General features: G+C 39.6%; 1 protein-coding gene and 1 pseudogene across 2 annotated transcripts in view; one reads left to right on the top strand and one right to left on the bottom strand.

The window, feature by feature from the left end:
* Parp4 (poly(ADP-ribose) polymerase family member 4) overlaps nucleotides 1-22,026 on the bottom strand; it is a 97,873-nt gene that overhangs the window by 75,142 nt on the left and 705 nt on the right. For both annotated transcript variants that reach the window (XM_010633816.3, XM_010633817.3), the window contains exons 2-10: nucleotides 19,012-19,144; nucleotides 16,608-16,809; nucleotides 13,501-13,564; nucleotides 12,041-12,116; nucleotides 11,031-11,144; nucleotides 9,649-9,798; nucleotides 8,401-8,538; nucleotides 6,761-6,934; nucleotides 155-315 (exon numbers count right to left, since the gene is read on the bottom strand). In XM_010633816.3, coding sequence (XP_010632118.1) covers nucleotides 155-315; nucleotides 6,761-6,934; nucleotides 8,401-8,538; nucleotides 9,649-9,798; nucleotides 11,031-11,144; nucleotides 12,041-12,116; nucleotides 13,501-13,564; nucleotides 16,608-16,809; nucleotides 19,012-19,143 — 1,211 coding nt within the window. In that variant the 5' untranslated portion in view covers nucleotide 19,144. The remainder of the gene's footprint in view (nucleotides 1-154; nucleotides 316-6,760; nucleotides 6,935-8,400; nucleotides 8,539-9,648; nucleotides 9,799-11,030; nucleotides 11,145-12,040; nucleotides 12,117-13,500; nucleotides 13,565-16,607; nucleotides 16,810-19,011; nucleotides 19,145-22,026) is intronic.
* LOC104868861 lies at nucleotides 2,921-4,576 on the top strand (annotated as a pseudogene).

Genomic DNA, 22,026 nt, shown 5'->3' with positions numbered 1-22,026 from the left:
TTTTTTTTTTTTTTTTTTTTTTGGTACCAGGGAGTGAGATCAGGATACAGTACTGAGGTTTGAATTTTTAAACTAACTACCCTGATCAGCTCGTTAATAGAATCTCATTGAGCTTTTCATCATAACTGATCCCTAATATCTCTTTTATGCTTACCTGTGATTATTCTGTAATACCTCTTTTTGAATCCTGAAAAACTCTTCAGTGTTCTGTTCAACATGCTCAATTTTACATCTTAAAGCTCGGTATTTGGAAAGAGATGGCGGGTTGGGTTTGGACAAATGAGTTTCACAGACGTTAACCATGTCTTTTATCAGCTGTAAGTGGAAATGATGGTACACAGATGTTAGAATCACAACATATCAAGATTAATATTTACATTACATTAAAGCTTCCTCAAAGATAGGGAAAATCAGATGTTTTGCCCCTAAAAGCTTTTCTAAACTTTTCTTTGTTTGGATAGTATTGGGGATTAAGCGCTGAGCTATATTCCTAGCCCTTCTAATACTCCTGCTTCAGTCTCCCAGAGTATTGGGATTATGGGGCTCCATCATCATGCCCAGCTTCCCCAAACCTTTTGATCAATATTTGTTGTCGGTGGTATATGAAAGTTAATAAAACCTGGACATGATGGCACATGTCTATGGTCACAGCTACTTAGGAGACTGAGAAAGAAGAATCACTTGAAGCCCAGAAGCTTGAGGCCAGTCCCAGGAACATAGTGAGACCCTGTCTGGTTTTTTTTGCGGGGGTGGGTACTGGGGATCGAACTCGGGTCCTTGTGCTTGTGAGGCAGGTGCTAGAACCACTGCGCTAAATCCCAGGCCCAGATCCTGTCTGAAAAGCAAATAAATAAACCCGGCCTCATAGCACACAACTGTTATCCCAGCACCCTGGGAAGCTGAGGCACAAGGAGTGCAAATTTGAGCCCAACCTGAATAACTTAGCAACTTAATAAGATCCTCAAAGTAAAAAATTGTAAAAGGTTGATTTCTTGATGATAGCAATTCTTTCTGGAGCGAAATGGAATCTCAGAGTTGTTTTAATTTGCATTTCTCAAATGACCAGTGATGTTGAGCATTTTTTCATATATTTATTTGGTGTTTGCATTTTTCCCTCTGAGAAGGAATGCCCATTTTTGGATTGGATCTTTAAATTTGAGGAATATGATTTTTTTTTTAGTTCAATCTCAGTTGTCAATTCTTTGTAATACTTCTTTTACAATTTGATTTTGTTCATGAAATCTTTTCCTATATCTGTGTCTTCAAGAGTTTTACCCACTTTATCTTCCAGAAGATTAAGTGTTTCTGTTTTAATATTTAGATCTTTGATTCATTTTGATTTTAATTTAGTGCATGGAGAGAGATATGGGTATAATTTTAGTCTTTCGCATGTAGAAAGCCAGTTTTCCTAGCATCATTTATTAAACAGGCTATCTTTCTTCCAGTGAAGGTATCTGGACCTTTTGTCAAAGATAAGGTAGCTGAGTGTGCTTGGAGTTGTTTCTGCTGGTTTTTGGTTTGTTTGTTTGCTTTTTTGGTACTGGGGATGGAACTCAGGACCTTGCACTTGCAGGCAGGCAGCAGAATATTTCTGCATTTTTAATTCCATTCCATTAGGTTAAGGGGAAAAAGGAGACTTTCTCTACTATTGGTGGGAGCATAAATGGTACAACCAATAGGGAATGAGTATGCAGATTCCTCCAAAAACTAAAACTAGAGGTTCCATTTGAACAAGCTATTCCCCTTCTTGTTATCTTTCTGAAAGAGTTAAAGCATCATATCACAATATATGCATACCCATGTTTATAGAAGCATGATTTGTAAAAGTGAAATCTTGGAAAACGGCCTTGATGCCTGTCAATGGATGAATTGACAGAAAAATATGGTTTTTATATACAATGGAGTACTGCTCTGCCATAAAGAAGGATAAGCTTGAGACAGTTTTAGGTAAATGGATGCACCCTGAGTCCTCACTTTCAAGGAAAATCAATCAGACATAAATATTTAAATATCGTGTTATTTTTTTCTGTTGTGTGGGAAACAAAAGCATAAATCAGCACAGAATGCATGACAGATACTAGGAAGGAAGAAAATTTTCATATGGAAAGGGGAACAGGAAGAAGAAGGGGAAAGGGAAGGAAGGGAAAAGGGAAAAAAAGAAGAACGAAAGGAAAAAAATGGAAACAGCTTTTGTAAGTGGAGAGGAAAAGAGGGGTTGAAGGGTGGGGAGGGGGAATGGGGAAAAAAGAATTAAGATACATTATATAGTGGTTGGGGAAAAAATAAGAACCAAGATATATCATATAAAGGTATAAGATCCCAATGATGAATGTAACTGTATTGTATGCCTAAAAAGTACCAATAAACTGAGCCGGGCGTGGTGGCGCATGCCTGTAATCCCAGCACCTGGGAGGCTGAGGCAGGAGGATCACTGTGAGTTCAAGACCAGCCTGGGCTACACAGTGAGTTCCAGCTCAGTCTCAATACATAGTGAGACCCTGTCTCAAAACAAACAAACAAACAAACAAAAGTACCAATAAACTTAATCGAAAAATATTATATAGAGGTACAAAATCCCTATAATGTGATCAATAAGTATGACAAATATGCACTAATAAACAACAAAATTTTTTAAAAAGCTGGAAATGTAGCTCAGTAAAAAAGACCCTGAGTTCAATCCCTAGTACTGCAATCAACCAACCAACCAATCAATAATGAAATTAATAAAGCTCCCTCACTGATAGCACAATAGAGGACAATAAGTGTACAATGGTAGAGTACTTGCCTAGAATGAACAAGGCCCTGGGTTCAATCCACAACACTATAGAATAAATGTACATTTGTTTACCACATCATAATAAGATACATTATTCCTTTAATCCTCACGTGACAATGAGATAGGCATTGCCTTGTTATAAAGATGAAGAAAGTGAGGTTCTAAGAAGTTAAATCAGTTGTTTACAATGCCACAGAGAGAAGACTCTGACTAAAGGGACTTCAGATCATTAACTTTCAAGTTCAGTTCTCTTTTAAAATCATGAGGCGTCTTGCTTCTTTAGTGCCATCTGCTCGTGGCATCACCTCCTCCTCTTCCCATTAGCCACCTGAGTAACTCTCTGTGCAGCTCTCTTGCCTGACTCCCCGAACTAGCCACTGTTTGGCTAGGGTAGCCAAAAGAAGAATGAACACTCTCAAAAATCTCCAAGTTATATGTGCACAGATTGAAGCCAAATTCTACAAGGAAGTTCATGATCTTGGAAGGAACTTTGCTGTCCTCTGTCAGCCTCTATTTGATAAATCATTTGAGATCATTAATGCAATTTATGAACCTACAGAAGAATGTGAATGGAAACCAGATGAGGAAGATGAAATTTCAAAGGAGCTCAAAGAAAAGGCCAAGATTGACAATGAGAAAAAGATGAAGAAAAAGATCCTAAAGGAAATCCTGAATTTTGGTTGACTGTTTTTAAGAATGTTGACTTGCTCAGTGATATGGTTCAGGAACATGACGAACCTATTCTGAAGCATCTGAAGGACATTATGGGAAGTTCTCAGATGCTGGCCAGCCTATGAGTTTTACCTTAGAATTTCACTTTGAACCCAATGAATATTTCACAAACAAAGTGCTGACAAAGGCATATAGGATGAGATCTGAACCAGATGATTATGATCCCTTTCATTTGATGGACTAGGAATTATGGGCTGTACAGGGTGCTAAATAGGGTAGAAAATGAAAGAATGTCATTTTGAAAATCATTAAAAAGATGCAGAAACATAAAGGGACATGGGACAGTTTGCACTCTGACTAAAACAGTTTCCAAGGATTCTTTAATTTTTTTTTGCTCCTCCTAAAGTTCCTGAGTGGAGATTTGCATACTACTGCTAAAGCTATCCTTGCTGTGAACTTTGAAATAGGTCACTTTGGGGGCTGGGGATTTAGCTCAGTGGGGCCCTGTCCTGCCAGCAAGAGCAAAGTCCTGAGTTCAATCCCCAGTACCAAAAAGAAAAAGAAAAAGAAATTGGTCACTTTTTATGTGAGCCTATTAACTTTACTGGAGAAGCTACTGTAGATGATGACTGTTATGATTTGCGTATATATGTCCTCCCAAAGTCCATGCAGTCACATGTGGTTTTTTCAGAGGTAGCTAGCTGGTAGCTGTTCTCATGTGTGATCCTGGGATTAAGGGCATGTGATTACTAATCGAGTCCACTGATTGGTTTGGCACTGCCTTAATCCCCATAGTCTGAATAAGGTAAAAGGGGAGGCATGACATTGGTAAGGTTCCCTTGTTGCTTTTCTACCCTTAGTCCACCACGAACTGTTGTCCCTCTGCATGTACCACCCTGCCTTGGAGCCAGCTGATCATGAACTGAAGCCTGTAAAAGTAGGAGTTAAATAAGCCTTTCCCCTTTTAACTTTGGGTATTGGGTATTTTGTCTCAGCAACAAGAAAAGTACCTAAGACAATGATGATGATGATGATGATGAAGTGGATGAGGAAGGGAAAAGAGGAGATGAGGAAAGCGATCCAGACTATGACCCAAAGAAGGATCAAACAAGGGGGAAAAATGAGAACCAAGACCTGTCATGTAAGGGTACAAGATCCCAATAAGGAATGTAACTGTACTGTATACCTAAAATGTACAAATAAACTCAATAAAAAGAAAAAAGAAGAAGGATCAAAACCTAGCAGAGTACAAGCAGCAGTGAGGAAGGATATATGTGGTTCTGAGGAAAACCTGCCCTGGTCTACCTTCCGTTCCTGGAAAGGATGACTTCACATCATTTGATGAGCCTATTTCATGTTTTCTGGTTGGTTGTTTGCTTGTTTTTATTTTTTGCAGTCTAAAATAAAAATATTAAATACAAAGAAATCATAAAGTATGTTCTGTATACCAGGTGCTGTGCTATGCAGCCATGCACTGCATAATATTTTGGTTAAGTTAATGGGACCACATCTATGGTCCCCGAAGACCATAATGAAGCTAAAAATGTCCATCACCTAATGGGTCACAGTTGTCATCATAACATTCATAGGGCAGTAAGTTACTCACATACAAATAGGGATGCTGGAATAAACATGCCTAGTACATAGCCAGGTTTACAAAAGAATAACACATTTTGGCTATTATGAAGAATGCCAAAATAAACATGGAGGTGAAATTATTTTTGCTATAAAGATTTTACCTTTTCTGGACATATTTGCAGTGGTGGAATTATTAGATCACGTGGTACTTGTTTTTTTCTATTCTTTTGTGTGGTGCTGAGGGTTGAACACAAGACCAGTGTGTGCTAGGCAAGTGCTCTACTTTAGGGTCTCTGAATTGTTCAAGGTGTCATCCTCACATGTGCCATCCTCCCGCCTTAGCCTCCAAAGTACTTGGGATTACAAGTGTACAAGACCAGGGCCGGGGATTAAGCTCACTGGTTCCTCCCTCACAAGCACAAAGTCCCAAGTTTGATCCCCAGTACCAAAAAAAAAAAAAAATAAAACAAAACAAAGAACAAGTTTACAACACCACACTTGGCTCTATTTTTCATCTTTGAAGAAATCTCCATACTAGTTTCTATAATGGGTGTACTAATCACATTCCCACCAAGTATGTATGAGTTCCCATCTATCTATATCCTCACCAGCATTTAATTGTCTTTTTGATGACAACCATTCTAACTAGGTGACTAAGAGATGGGGAAGGGTACAGGGGAGGGAGGACAGAAACAAATTAAGAGGGGCTTTTAGGGCTTGTGGAGGGTGCTGGTGGGGGAGGCCTAGACAGAAGGGCAGATGGACATGACTGATGTATTGTATATATGCATGGAAATAGCACAGTGAAGCCCACTAATTTGTACGATCAATATGTATTCATAAAATAATAGCAATACAGTTATGAACAGTTGTGATACTTAAGCAACTTCCAGGCATGGTGGCACATGCCTGCAATCTCAGCACTTGGGAGGCTGAGGCAGGAGGATCGCTGCCAGTAGGGCCAGCCTGGGCTACATAGTGAATTCAGAGCCAGCCTAAACTAAAAAGGGAGACCCTGCCTCAAAAAACAAAACAAAACAAACAAAAATAAATAAATAAAAATAATAAGCAAATGTGGTACTGGTTTATATATTTACTATACATATTTTTATTATTTTAGAATATATTCCTATTTTCTAAAAATTTTATGATAGGGACTGGAAATGTAGCTCAGGGGTAGATCAATTATCCAGCATGTGTGAGTCCACATTGCAAAAACATAGACAAAAAAAAACCCAAAAAGACCCCAACCTCCTCTAAATGTTTAGAGAGAGAGAGAGAGAGACAGAAAGAAAGAAAGAAAGATAGATTTCTGCATTTGTATCACTATGCAAAATCATTCATATTTGGAAATATGGTTTAGATGACTTCTGTAAGGACCCACAACACTACAGAATGAAATGGTCAATAATTTATTTTTAAGCATAACTCTAGAGCCGAGCATGGTGGCACATGCCTGTAATCCCAGCACTCAGGAGGCTGAGGCAGGAGGATCACTGTGAGTTCGAGACCAGCCTGGGCTACATAGTGAGTTCCAGGTCACTCTCAACTACATAGTGAGACCCTGTCTCAAAAAACAAACAAAACAAAACAAAAACAAAAAATCCCAAACAACAACAACAAAACGCACAACTCTAGAGAAAATAGTTGATTTAGTGTTATCCTTATTTAACCTAGTTTTTTAAATGTGCCCCCCTCCCATTTTAAACTGAATTCTTTATTATCAAGATTTACCTGGCAGAGGTCTTCTTTCTTGGCTAACAATCTCAGGTTAATATCTTTGGTCGCTGCTTGCTTGTGAGGTATTAATCTGTAGAATTCAGTCATCATCTTTTGCAATTGTTCTGATGTTTCTCCATTATTCAGTGCTGTCTTTACTAGAAGAAGAATCCCCTCTGCCTTGCTCACCTTTAAATAGAAAGTCATATATGTATTTATTAAAATTAAATCTAGGATCAGGGATTTAGCTCAGTGGTTCTGCCACCTGCCTCACAAGCCCAATGACCCGAGTTTGATGCCTGGTACCCCCCAAAAAAATTTTTTTAATAACCATAAAACTGAAGTGGCATGTGCAAAATTATCTAAAGTACTTGTTGGATACACTGTAGCTATCAGTTTTCCACTGGATAGCTACGGCTAGTCCGTCTCTTAGATGTCCCTGAAGGTCCTAGTATTAAGCTGGGTTTCAGGAATGTAGTAGAACCTTAATAGGTGTGGCCTAGGTCACTGGGTATTAGGTCTTGAGGTCACTACTGGTGCCCTTGAAGGGGACTGCAGGGTCCCTACCCTTCCTCTTTCTGTTCTGCTTCCTGGCCAGGAGGTAAGTAGTTTTGCTCTACTATATATCTCTGCTATGCTATGTTGCCTCCTGGCCCTCATATCACTGGGGCCAGAAGAAACCTCTTCTCTTTTTAGGATGATTCTCTCAGGTACTTTGTTACAGTCATGGAAAGCTGGCTGCCATAAGCAAATGATGATCTTTACTGAAGATCTCAGCTGTGACAATGACACCTTGAGGACTCTTCCAAAACTGGCCTCAACTTAACTAGAGGAAAGAACCAGAGACTTGTAATTCTATATATGTGTGTACATTTATAAATACATATTCATACAAAAGAGGAAAATTAATGCAACTGTGGGACATTTGCTTTTCATATGAGAAATGAAGGAAATCAGCATCAAACTATAAACAAACCCACCAGATCATGTTCCTAATTACACAAATGTTTTGTGGACCTGACACCAGGAAACCTTTTTGACCCTAAAATAAGTTGACAATTCCATAGGAGAAAATTGTGTGTATTATCTTCATTATAAGGCAGTTGCATAAATTGTACCACTGGGGATATCACCTTTCAATTGCAACTATACAACTACAAATCAGAAAGAGCCTAGCATTCTCTGGTAGGTTAAAAGTGTGCTTGCATTTCATAAGACCCGGTGAAGGATGGGCTGGGGATTTAGCTCAGTGATGCCACTGCCTCACAAGAACAAGGTCCTGAGTTTGATCTCTGGTCCCCCCGCAAAAAAGTAAAGATGAAGAAGTTGATGTGAAACAGGTCAGAGTCTGGGTATCTAAACCTGGGGGCCAAGGCTGTTCTTATCCATTGGGCTTGTTACAAAACTATGGCCCAGAGGCTGAGTTGCTAATTAGCCAGCAACAACAGCCTGACATTGCACAGGCAGGGATGCATAGTTTCCTGATTTTTTCTTCCCTTAGTTCTTAAGTGTTCCCTTTCTTTAGGGTACAAGGAAAGAACAATCAGGAATGGATTCTACGGCAATCCAGCCAAGCAGAAAATGTGTTATTATTTAAGTGAATAAACCAAGAAGCGGGTTTGTCACATTCTGTATCAAGGACACATATGACTCACATCATTGAGGCTAATCTTGTTCACAGGCTTGAGAAGTGTATGCTCCAGATGGCCTTGTGCTTCCGCCCAAATCATTTCCACCAAATTGCTCACCTCTTGGCTCAGAGTGCTTGAGTTTATGACCTCCTCCAAAAGCAACTGTGACACAAAATAACAAAGAATCATCACACAAATCATCACAAGCGACTTTCTTTAAAACTGACAGGGAGCTGGGCAGGATAATGCACACCTATAATCCCAGCACTTGGAAGGCTGAGGCAGGAAGATTGCCACAAGTTCTAGGCCAGCCTGTGTTACACAGTGAGGTCAAGGCCAGTCTGAACTACACAGGGAGGCACTGTCTCAAAAAACAAGAATGAATCACAGCATAGCAGAGCCGTCCTCACCCAAGAGCTTGGGCATAGCTTGAGTTTGTCCCCCAGAGGTACTGTGCTGGGTGGGAGCCTGGTACCCAGTGTGGCAGTGCTTAGGTGGTGGAACATAAGAGGTAGGGCCTGGTGGGAGGTGATTACATCACAGGGTACTGCCTTGCCCTCAGCAGGGATTAGTGCTTTTCTCAGGGAAGAAGCAGCATTTCCCTTTCTACTTTTCTACCAGGGTGTGTGGCAGCCAACACTCCACCCACCTCACCCTGTCAGGATGCTGGTGCTATGCTGTTTGGACCTCCCAGCCACCAGAATTGTGAGCCAAATAAACTTCTTTACCTGTTAAGTGCCCAGGCTCATATACTTTGTTATAGCAGCACAAAATGCACTAAGACACCAGGTAACTGTAACATGCCGGGCCTCTTTTCTAGGCTTGGCTTTACCTCTACTCCTCAGCATGCTCTTTTCTGATTCTGTCCCCACTTTCACCTCTCTTCTTCAATTTTATTTCCTCTCATCTTTCCCTTCATCTTGTAAGCATTAGGCCTAGCAATGGCATTAAACACATGTGGTCAGAGTTAAGGACCCTCAACTCAGCCTAGAGTACAATGAAATCTTTTAAGGGGTCATTGCAGAAATAAGGAATCAGTCTCACGGCTTTCCTGGAACTCATCCCACATTCTTCATCTGGGCCTTTCTGTAAGTTTACCTTTCCTTTCCTTAACTCCTTATCTTCTCTTCTATCAATTTTATTTGTAAGAAAGAAAACATTCCATTAAAAAATTCAATAGGGATGGTGATGTAGGTCAGCGGCAGAGTGCTTGCATGAGCAAGGAAAAAATTTCAACCAATGACATGAAAAGCATGCATCAATCAATCTTACTGCTTGTAATTTTTCAGACGCTAACTGGGTTGCTTCAAGTGTGAAATGTTCTCTGAGCAGAAATCCTTGTTTCTTTAACTCTTCAATGCAGTTTTCATAATATTCACTTGCATCTGCAGAGGTCTTTTTTATAGTGGACTGTCTTCTAGTCTGTGAATTACAGTATAAATCAAAGGTACAGTATCTTATTAACACATCCATCTTTTCCGAATGTTTACTATATTTTGAACGTAGGGCATTAGATAACTGCCACGAAGGAGTTTAGAAACTAATTTTCTCAAAGAATTACTTAAATCTTCCATTTTTTTCACAAAAAAGACTAAAACCTAAAAGTAAGGGCAAAAGTCTGAGTTGGTACAATAGGAAAGACCCATATAATTCCTGGGAGAGTTACTCAAACACTCACTCAGAGTTTACAGACCGTACTTTATATACTATCCTAATGAACTTTTAAAGCCGACTTTTCAGCCTTTTGGGCTTTCTATTTTTTTGTGTGTTTACCGGGGATTGGACTTGGGACCTTGAGCTTACAAGGCAGGCGCTGGAACCACTGAGCTAAATTCCCTCCCGACACCCATTTGCTTAAGAGGTATACACACTGGAAAATATTCCACAAGTGCTGTGGACAGGGGCAGGAATCCTGCACACTCTGTACCTAGTAAATGTTTTTCTCTGGCAGAATCCTGAGCTGCTATAGATAGGTGACATAGTATTTACTTCTCATACTCCAAAAGAGGAAATTCCTACACTGAAGAACTATTTCCCAGATATTATAGGCTGAACTGTGGCCTACCTCCCAATTTATATTCTGGTGTTTTAACCTTACCCAGTTCCACAGAATGGAACTGAGTCAGGTAATTAAGCTAACTCCAAAACATAATGCAGTTCATGAGGATTAAATTCTACTCCAGTATGACTGATACCCTTATAAAAAGAAATGAGGCTCGGGAGGCTGAGGCAGGAGGATCACAGTGAGTTCGAGACCAGCCTGGGCTACATAGTGAGTTCCAGGTCAGTCTCAACTACATAGTGAGACCCTGTCTCAAAAAAACAAAACAAAAGAAGAAGAAGACCAAAGGAGGAGGAGGAGGAGGAGGAAATAATGAGGACATACAACAATATAGGAAGGACAGAAAATCCTGAGGAAATCAACTCTGCTACATCTTACTCCTTAACTTCCAGTGCCAGCACTGAGAAATAAATATCTGTTGTATAATCCACCTAGCCACCAAATACCAGACTATTTATAACAACCCCAGTGGACAAAGACAAGGGGCAAGGAGAACAAGGTTAGCAGGCTGGCTAGTTCCTTGACTGGTTTTAAAGAAACTAGTTAATAACCAAAGTGGATAGATACACAGATACCGATATAAAGAGCATACCTGCATGCCATCAGCTAGCAGGAAGTGTGCGGATATCAGAAAAGGACTATCCCCGGGCTCCGGGGCGCACTGTAGCTCTACCACCACAGTTTCCTGGCCTCTGTCTGCTCCTGCCTGGAAAATAGGGGAAACTTCAGAAGCTCTTCTGAGGAAAAAACTAGTCACACACTGCACTCAAAGTTGCTGATTGTAATTACTAATACATGTTTTTTAGAGATGTAACTTGGAAAATATAGAAAAGTACCAAGAATAAAAATCACCTGAAATCCTACTACAGAGAAATAATCACCAGTCATGTTTTTATATTTTCCCTCCTATATTTTATCTGTATATGTATATAGTATACCACTTTTTATTTTTTCCTTACCACAGGGAAATGTTACTATCAGTTTACATTTTACAAGCCGGGCGTGGTGGCACACGCCTGTAATCCCAGCACTTGGGAGTCTGAGGCAGGAGGATCCCTGTGAGTTCAAGACCAGCCTGGGCTACATAGTGAGTTCCAGGTCAGTGTCAACTACATAGTGAGACCCTGTCTCAAAAAACAAAAACAAAACAAAACAAAAATCTACAAAACACAAATGGGATATCATTTTGAATGCAAATGTTAACTTTCATTTGTGTGACTGTCAAAGAAAAGCTTTGTTTTTATTTTCAAGCAAAAGGAACAGCAATTCACCATGGTGTATGTACGTGATATTATATCTACCTTTTTAAATATAAATCACTGTTAATAACAGGGAGAAAGACTTATTTTTAATGCCATATTAATATCTTGTACTGTTTAAAATTTATACTATAAATACATGTTACTTTTATAATTAAAACACTAAAAATTTAAATTTTAAACATAACAATATTTTGACTGGTAAAAACTAACTCATATATTATGAACTATATGATATCTAATATATAAAAAAATTTTCAAAATGAGAAAAATGTTCAAACAGAAAAAATGCTCAGAAGTCATTTAAACAATTTATTTTTTCCTAAATAAAAATCAGACTCACTTTTTCCAAGGTGTTATATTTTGCAACTTCAAATTCTTGAGAAAAATGAGGAATTTCAACATTCTCTGCATAAAACCTGAAATTTATATAATTAAAATTTTACAATAAAATGAATTTTTAGGATAAACAAAATTTTATAATAGCTCTCCTAATTCCCCATGAAATACATTTATGAGCCCTCACTGTCCCCTTAGGTTTTCCAGAAATGGTTAAAAGATCATGAGAAATAAATCAGATTTCTCCTCTGTATAGTTTTGAAAAAAAATTTTAGGCTAGGTATAGTGCACACCCATAATTCCAGCTCTTAGGAGGCTGAGGCAGGAGACTCATGAGTTCAAAGCCAACCTGGGCAACTTAGAAACTTTAAGGAGATCCTATCTCAAAAAAATTATTAGTATTTTAAAATTGTACATATGTAAGGGGTATAGTGTGATGATCTGATATACGCATATGAGTAATGATTAATCAGAGCAATTACCCATCTTCTGCATAATTTTCCAGCTCTGATTCCCAGAACTGTGCACATCTACACTGGAAGACTTGTGTACACCAATGAAGCATACAAAAAAAAAAACACTGCTACCTGCTCTGGAGATAAGACAACTGGGTTTACCTGGTGCTCTGACCCTTCTTTTTTCCAGTACTGGGGATTGACTCAGGGCCTCACACATGCGAGACAAGTACTTTAGCACTGAGCTGTATGCCTAGTGGTTTTATATTTTGAGGCAGGGTCTCACTAAGTTGACCAGGCGAGGCTCAAATTTATCACCCTCCTGCCTCAGCCTCTTAGAGCTGCTGGGATTACAGGCAAGTGCCACCATTCCTGGCTTCAACTTCTGTTTAAAATAAAGAAGTCCAAGTTATCATCCATACTTTTTCTTTTAGATTTTGTTCTCTTTTAACACTACTATTAACATATACAATACAACCAAATACTATGCCTAATTAACACCATGTTTAGCCATACAGAACTTCAGACTTGCATAATCCATTTGGGGGAAGGTGATTAGTTTTATTTTTAAACATTTCAGATAGAGTAAGAACTGTCTTTATTCCAAAGGGTTTTTGAGAAGCAAGGAGGCTGCCCTAATTTTTTTTTTTTTTTTTTTTTTTGTACCAGGGATCAAACTCAGGACCCTTTGCTTGCCAGGAAGGTTCTGTGCCACTGAACTAAATCCCTGGCCCTCCCTAATCTTATTGTCAGGTGAGATCTTTAAAAATTAGTAAAGCTAAGCCTGACTTGCAAGTGCAAGGTCCTGAGTTCAATCCCTGGTACAGAAAAAAAAAAAAAAATTAGCAAAGCTAATGATTATATCCCATCTCATATAATAAGGAGAAAATAAAAGTAATTATCACTATAATAGTAAAGCAGACTTAATGCAAACTTAACAGATAAAGTAAACAAAAATCTACAAAATTCTTTAGTATTGTGCTTAAGGTTTATGAAACATTTAGGTTACTCAGTTATTTCCACGATTTCTTCCTCTGGGGCACTGTCCAGGGTGAGATCAGTTGTTTTCACTTCTAGAATGAAAGCAAATAAAATATCTGTTTATAGCTCAAATTTTTTTTTATAATTATAGCTAAACTAACTGCTGGGATTGTCAGGATTCTTAAATATGGACCGTATTTGCCATGCAATTCTATTTTTATCTGTTTTTAAATGAAGCACAGTTCTAAAAAATTTTTTAAATGAAGTAGTTATGGGCTGGGGATTTAGCTCAGTGGCACTGTGCCTGTCTTGCAAATGCAAAGTCCTGAGTTTGATCCCGGTACCAAACACACACACACGCACACACACACACACACACACACACACACACACACACACAAAAAAAAAAAAATGAAGTGGTTATGGATAATCTAAGGACAACATAAGTGGAAAAAAAGGGGGTTGGGGGTTTAGATCAGTGGTAGCGCCACTTGCCTCGCAAGTGCAAAGACCCAAGTTCAATCTCTGGTACCAATAAAATAAAAAAGGGAGGGTGTACAAAACACTGAGAACACAATAGGTACACGAAGAGAATTCTAATCTAATCCGTATCATTTGAACCTCATTGATAGCGATACAATTTTCTTTTTCTTTTTTGAGACAGGGTCTAGCTGTATAGCCCAGGCTGTCCTCAAACTTGAAATCCTCCTGCCTCAGTCTCCAGAGTACTGGGATGACAGATGTGTATTACAACATCAGATCCACAGAATTTTCAAATGGCACTTTTCTCTCTAAAGATCATGGTAAGCCGCTATAAAATGCATTTCTAATATACTCCATGATCAGAATGAATTCCAAGTGTCATAATGTCCCAGTGAAGCAACTGGGGGTGTTCTGGTTTAAAATGAAATTCAAAGGCTCTTTGTGAGATTTCACTTTGTATTTTTCTTGTAGAGAAATTTTGACAATATATATAGAATAGTGATAGGAATAACTCTTCATTTTTTTAAATTATTATTTTTGTGATGCTAGGGTTTGAACCCCAGGGCCTTGTGTATGTTAGGTAGGCACTCTACAACTATGTTATAATCCTAGCTCCTGTTTTAATTATACTATTAAGATTTCAAAACCCTAGCTGGGCATGGTGGCACAGGCCTATAATCCCAGCACTTAGGAGGCTGAGGAAGAAGGATTGCCCGAGACCAGCCTGGGTTACACAGTGAATTCAGGGCCAGCCTGAACTACAAAGGGAGATTCTGCCTCAAAAAAATAAAATAAAATAAAAATTTTAAAACCCATCAGTTTATCTGAAGTAATTCCAAACTTGAACAGATCATTCTGGATAGTGAACAGTGTTTTCAATTTAAAAGGAGCATCTCTTGTGCCAGGGATTCAGCTCAGTGGCATCATGCCTGCCTCCCAAACCTGAGTTTGATCCCCAATACCACAAAAAAAGGGGAGGTCTCTCACCCTGCCTGTTTGTGTGTTACCTATCCTTTTTTTTTTTAATTAAATTGAATTTATTGGTACATTCTAGGTAAACGGTACCGTTACGTTCATCACTGGGATCTTGTACCTTTACATGCCAGGTCTTGGTTCTCATTTTTTCCCCTTGTCCCCACCTCCACCCCTCCCCACCTTCAAACACTTTAATTCCATTTTTACATTTTCTCATATTTTTTTCCTTTTCCTCTGTTCCCCTTTCCCTTTCCTTCTCACTGTCCCTACACCTTTGGTCCTTTTCTTCCTATTTCACATTGCTAATTGTCCCGTTAGGATCTTGAGTGCCTATCCTTCTTTAAGACAGTAGAAAGTCAATGACTGGAGCAGCATTTCTGTACAGTTGCTTATCAAGAGAGGTTTTGCCCTACCAAAATGTTTATTGTGCTAATACACATCATGTGTTTACTATGCTATTGTTTATCGGACTGTTTGGTTTTTACCATGCTATACTGTTCAGCTTGTCTCAAGCTTCGTGTCTCAAGTGATCCTCTTGCCTCAGCCTTCTGAGTAGTTGAGACTACAGGTACATGCCACTGTACTTGGCTAAATTGACTGTTGGATGACTCATGAGGTATTCATTTCTCTATGTCCAAAGGCTTTCTTCTTGGCCAAACTCCAAAATAAAATCAGGGTTTATAAATATTTTTCTTTAGGGGAGACCAATTTTTTTAGATTGGTACATTTCAGATATACGTAATAACATTAATTATAAGGAATTTGTACTTGTACATGATATATTATGCTTCTTTTTCCCCATTCCCCTCCTCTTCAACCCCTCTTGCCCTTCTTTTTTTTGTTGTTGTTTTTTTGTTTTGTTTTGGCTTTTGAGACAGGGTCTCACTATGTAATTGAGACTGACCTGGAACTCACTATGTAGCCCAGGCTGGTCTCGAACTCACAGCGACGATCCTCCTGCCTCAGCCTCCTGAGTGCTGGGATTACAGGAATGTGCCACTACGCCCGGCCCCTCTTGCCCCTCTTTACAAAAACTGTTCCTATTTTTGCCCCTTGTCCCTTTCCTTCTCTCTTCCCCCTCCCTTGTTCCTCTTCTCATTTGAATACTTTCTTCCCATTTTCCAATTACACATTTTAGAGACCAACTTTTGGAAGAAACTTCTTCAGCACAATGTTGGTCACAAAATTCTAGTCAGCCTGGAATGGTGGCACTCAAAAACAACAAAACAAAATACAACAAAAAGGCTTTTACCCCTCCTATTTAAAATTATACATTAAGCTTTCTAAGATTATTAATGTTTGTGTACTTTTTTGGGGGGGGATAGGGTCTCGCTATGTAGTCGAGACTGACCTGGAACTCACTGTGTAGCCTAGCCTGGTCTCAAACTCTCAGAGATCCTCCAGCCTCAGCCTCCCAAGTGCTGGGATTACAGGCGCCTACCACCACGCCCGGCTTGTGTACTTATTTTGAATCTGGTTCTCACTAGATTGGATTTTAAGAAATTTATTTCTATTCTCAAATTGATTCTTCCTTACCTATTTTGCTGCCCATTTCCTGAGGTATTTAGAAGCCCAATTTTTTCTGCAGTATTTTTGGACTTCGGTGTATATCTTCAACTAGCTCCCACATCTTTTACAGCATGTTCAGTACATCAAGGGCTAGCTATGCATACCTACCAGAATAGCTCATCTTGTGATCAGGAGGTGGCTTGATGTCTTGTGACTCAGCAGGATCATACTCCTTCAAATCCAAGAGTCTCCTTTCTTTGACAGACTGCCATATAAAATCTGGAGTTGCCATATGAATGTGGTTCTTTTGGAAGTAGTTCAGCTGATACTGACTCAGGACTTCAGCATTATCTAAGATCACATGTGTGCACTAAAAAAAAAAGTCAATCCATTACACAGTAGTAAAAACAAACTTTAAGTACATTATTTGTACAGTATCCTCAATTTTGCATCCTTAAAAATCTTGTTTTAAGATAATTTTTTCCCACAGATTTTAAAAGCCTTTATAATATAATTTCTAGTTACATAAAAATTATAAGAACAAGTTGGGTAGCGTGTGTGTGGTTTGTAGTGCTAAGTGTGGAAGTCAGGGCCTTGAAGATCCAGGGCCAGTGCTCTATCACTGAGCTTATACTCTCAGCCTCCAAGTGAACAATTTTTCAAGACTACAGATATGGATGTACAACAACTGATTAACCAACTCCAGAGACTATTTCCAGTTTTCACTATTGGAACAATGCTATGATGTATACCTGTGTACCCTGTTCACTTATTTCCTTAAGAATGGAAAAAGAGGTTAAGAGTACCCATTCTTTTCTATTTTAAATTATTTGTATCTTTAGTTCTGAATAGTATATGCACATTCTAGAATATGTTAAAAGTGAAAGAGGGCCAGGGATTTGGCTCAGTGGTTTTGCCACCTGCCTCACAAGCACAAGGGCCCAAGTTCGATCCCCAGTACCAAAAAAAAGTGAAATAAAAATAATGACATGCTAGCCTCTTTCCCAGTATCATTCCTGGTTTGTCTTCCCAGAGATCCTTTTATAATTTACCTCATCTATCTCTCTAGAGCTTTTTTTCCTGAAGAGACAACACATACTTAAGAGCACAAATGGAAGAAGCATACTATCCAGACTCTGTCTTGGAGTTCTTTCCTCACCCTTACATAACAAGGATCCTTCTTTCTTCATTTATTTATTTTTTTGGTACTGGGGATCAAACTCAGGCCCTTGCACTTGCAAGGCAGGTGCCAGAACCACTGAGCTAAATCCCTGGCCTTCTTTTTTTTTTTTTCAAACAAAATCTTGCTAAGTTGCTTATGTTGGCTTTGAATTTGCCATCCTCTTGCCTCTACCTCCTGAGTAGCTACGATTATAGGCCTGCCCCAACACGTCCAGCTGTGTCTCCTTTTTTATAATAACTGTATGCACTTTTCAAATATCTACATACATTGGCAAAGAAACTTCTGAAATGTACATGTAGTATGTGAGAGTTTCTAAAAAGAAGAAATTGTGTTAGCCGTTTTCCACCAAAAAGATCAGCTGAGAAGATAAAACAGGTGTGGTTTATCCATCTACCTACACAATGGTGAGGCAGGTAAGTGAGGGGAACCATTCGAGGGATGCACACATGACTCTGCCTATACTGCAGATAATAGGACATCCCATTTGTGAGATTCAGCTGGTGTGGAACTCACTTCTGGAACACAGGAGGCAAATGAGGAAGAGCAACGAGCAAAGGGAGGGGCAGGCAGGCCTGGAACCAAGTGCCTCTGGAGCCCAATTTTTTTTTTTATTATTTTTATTATGAAAAAGGTCAAACATATATCAAAGTGAATACTAGAGGAAGCATGAAGCCTCAATATTTATCAGCATATGGCTAAGTTAGTTGATCTATACCCCTACTCCCTTCCCCAATTATTATTTTGTACAATGAAGTGGTTTATGAAAAGATTCGCCTCAATTATTTCCAAAGTTTCATCTAGCTGCGAACTTCCATATCTTAAATTCTTGGGCCTATAGTTCAGGAGATGGAAGTTGCTTCCTTCAGCCCTTACACAAATAAGACAAACAGCCAAGGGTATATCACAAAAATCAACCGTGCTTTCCTTCTGCCCCAGGTGCCACATTCCCAGGTGTCCTTTCAGCAATGGTCTACTGGTGACTACAGTGTGTTTCACAAATGCTATGAACTATGAATGTATTCCTTTGAAAACAGAGTTGGCTTCGGGGCTGGGGATTTAGCTCAGCGGTTCGGTGGCCTGCCTTGCAAGTGCAAGGACCCGAGTTCGATCCCCAGTACCAAAAAAAAAGAGTTGGCTGGAATGAAATTCAAATTATGGCTTTCTCTGTACTCAGATCCCTAGGGCATGTGGAACTGTCCCACAGCTCTCAGACAAGAAAAGTCTGTTGATGGGCCTCTGTTGTCTCTCCTCAATCACTGCTTAGTGGGAATTGTAGCTTCTCCTCCCTTCTTGCACTTTCAAGTACTGTGGATCTCCTCTGCCCACCTGTCTAACCATGACCTTCACTGCCCAATTACACCATGCTTATCATATAAGATTTGGAAATACCTGAGGATTTAGTGTAAAGGAAATTTTTCCACCATTCTCCTTAATGTCTGTTTGCAGCTTTTTCCTTTGCTGATGAGGTAAGTATTTAACTCTCAAACAGAAGGTACAACTTGCAAAGATTCCCACAGTCATCCTGAAAGAAAAATTTCAAGTCGTAGTTTTTAAGGAAATCACTTTTCAGGGAACACAGTTAACAATGAATTTAGATTGTTTCCACAAGCAAATTGGGGGAAAATTAGGCATTTAAGAAAAAGTGCATAGTGGTGCACACCTGTAATCCCAACACTCAGCAGGCTGAGGCAGGAGGACTGCTGTGAGTTTGAGCCCTGTCTGGGCTAGTGAGTTCAAGGCCAGCTTGGATGGCATTGAAAGACCCTGTCTCAAAATACCAAAACCAAAAACCAAAATTACAATCATGTTATAATTGTAAAAATTGAACGCTATCCTAGCTTGTAATATGTATGTTGGTTTTAGAGTCACTTCTGGCTTTTATGGTTATTATGAAGCAAAAATCAAACCGTTTGTACAACCTCATAACGTATATCTTGATGAAAAAGTGACAAACCTCAGTTACACATTAGGTGTGTGGTTCAAGAAGCACTTTTTTTTCTTTTTTGGTACCAGCAATTGAACCCTGGGCAAGCACAATGGAGCTACATCCCCGGCCCAAGAAGCATTTATTTCTAAAGTTAAAATTAATAGCATGCAATAGTGAAGCCATGGATTTTTTGATAATTATTTTACAAATTCAGAGACTCATTAAGGGGTAGAGAGGTAGGTTATCATGCTTCCCTGGCACGTGGGAGGCCTTGGTTTCAATCCGCAGTACTGAAAAAAAAGACTGTGTCAAAGGGATTCAATTGCTATATGGGTTTCCTTTAAGCCAATCTGGAGAAAATCTGCACAATTATTAATAAAAACATATAACTAATGTTTAACTGAAATATATATGTCATGCATACACACACATAAATATGCAATGGTGCATCTGAGGTTCATTTAATATAAATATACATTGGTGCATCTGAGGTTCATTTAATTCTTTCACTGCCATACACTGTCACATAGAAAAAAGAATTACCTCTAAGAAAAAATAGGCAGGGCTCAGGGCGTAGCTCAGCGATACGAACATTGCCTAGCATGTGGGAGGCAATGGGTTCCATCCCTGATACCCCAAACAACAACAAAAAAAAGGTAAAGCATACTTTAGATTGAAAATTCTATTTAACAATAAACTAAACTATGGTAAGGTGCTGAATTTAAGTCCCAGTAGTTGTCAATTTTTTTTTTTTTTTTGAGACAGTCTCACTGAGTCTCTAAATTGCCCAGGATAGGGTCAAATATGAGGTCCTCTTTCCTCAGCTCTCAGAGTACTAGAGTTAAAAGTATGCATCACCTCGGCCAGCAGTTGTCAATTTCTAAAAATGGAAGTCAAGCTTATCCAGGTCCCCAGGGCAAACTGCCTTTTGATGAAGGAGGTCCTAGTTCCAAATCAGTGTAAGTGCAAGACTGCTCCTCTTTCCCCTACCCTGGGCATGCAATGCCAGATCGTGTGCCCACCCTACCCAGGCCCTGTGACCTCCAGGTGACAGGTGGTGGCACCCATTCCGAGGCTCCTGATACACGAAGCAATACCAAGAGCCTTGCTGTACCTTAGCTATACCCCACCCCCATGCAATTTAATTTTACAGCTGTACTCTCTTCCTTAACCTTTAGTGAGAATTTTTCACATCACTAAATAGCTTTCGCAAGTATCTGTAGTGGCTACCTAAACTTTGTATTTCATTCTATCCAAAGTCATTGGATGCTTGGTTATTTAAAATTTATCAGAGAGTGATCAATCTTCCCTGCTTGCCTAGAAAAGGGGGACAGTGAGGGCTAAAGAAAAAAAAAGACAAGACAGATTTGTGTAATTTCAAAGTATATGGGAGGCTAGGAGGTCAGTGCCTGAGAGTGGGCAAAGACTCTCCAAGCTAGCCATTATTTATTGGGTAAACACAATGATTGGAGGGAGTATCAGATGACTTAGGGGGCAGCTGTACTCCTGTGTCCATGAGGATCTTAGGTCTGAGGTTCTTATGTTGAGGGCTGTAAGGAGGGCATTCTTACAATAGTAGGTGGGATGAGTTAAACTGATAAGGAATTTGTCCCTGCCCAAGTGAAACCTTTCTCCTACTACTCAGTTCTGAAGGAATCAGGATGTCTTTAGCTGATGTAATCTTGCCCTTGAGTATCACAACATCACAAGACCACTGAGGTCTCAGCTGTGACCAGAAGCAAAAATTGAGTTACATTTTGGCTTGTCATAGCTGGCTTGTAGACACGAAGACTAAGCCTAATCATAATTTCATTGTAAAAATATTTTCTCCCAAATTATGTAAATGCTCCTGACAAAAATTGTTTACTATTGTAATGACATTTTGAGGGAAATGTTTGCACATATATTTTGGACCAAATCTGTCACATCGCTTTAGAAAATATGGCAAGAAGTGGAATTACTGAATCATTGAGTATATTTCTGCGTCTTTTAAAAATTATGATAAATATACCTAGCAAAGATTTACTATATTACTCTACCCACTCTTTTTTATTTATTTTTAATACAGGGTCTCCCTATGTAGCCCAGGCTGGCCTTGAAATCGCAGCGTTCCTCCGGCCTCAGCCTCACCAGTGCTAGGGCTGACTACAGGCGTGAGCCACCACGTCTGGCTTTGAGGGGAGTTGGGCTAAGGTTCAAGTCGAGGCTTGGCTTCCATCCTCCGGTCTCCAATGCGCGGCCTGCTGAGATTTGCCAGCTCCAAACACCTCTCCCTTCCTTCGGGGACAGGCGGGCTGACCGGCAGCGGAGAGCCTGGAACCTCTGCTATCAGCGTCAGTCAGCCTGGGGCTCGACCAGGCTCGCTGGCTGGAGGCTCCCGGAATCCAGGCTCGCTTCCCCGCGTCGGAGGCCCTGGCACAGCAGCCTTCAGCACAGCACAGATACCCCTCCCCTCGCAGTCCCCACGGGGTTCTGAC

This window comes from Fukomys damarensis, unplaced genomic scaffold, assembly GCF_012274545.1.
Source record: "Fukomys damarensis isolate Sample0158 unplaced genomic scaffold, DMR_v1.0_HiC HiC_scaffold_38, whole genome shotgun sequence".
In the NCBI taxonomy this organism is placed as follows: Eukaryota; Metazoa; Chordata; class Mammalia; order Rodentia; family Bathyergidae; genus Fukomys; species Fukomys damarensis.
The sequence above is the reverse complement of the archived record's forward strand: the minus strand, read 5'-3'. Positions and strand labels throughout refer to the sequence as shown.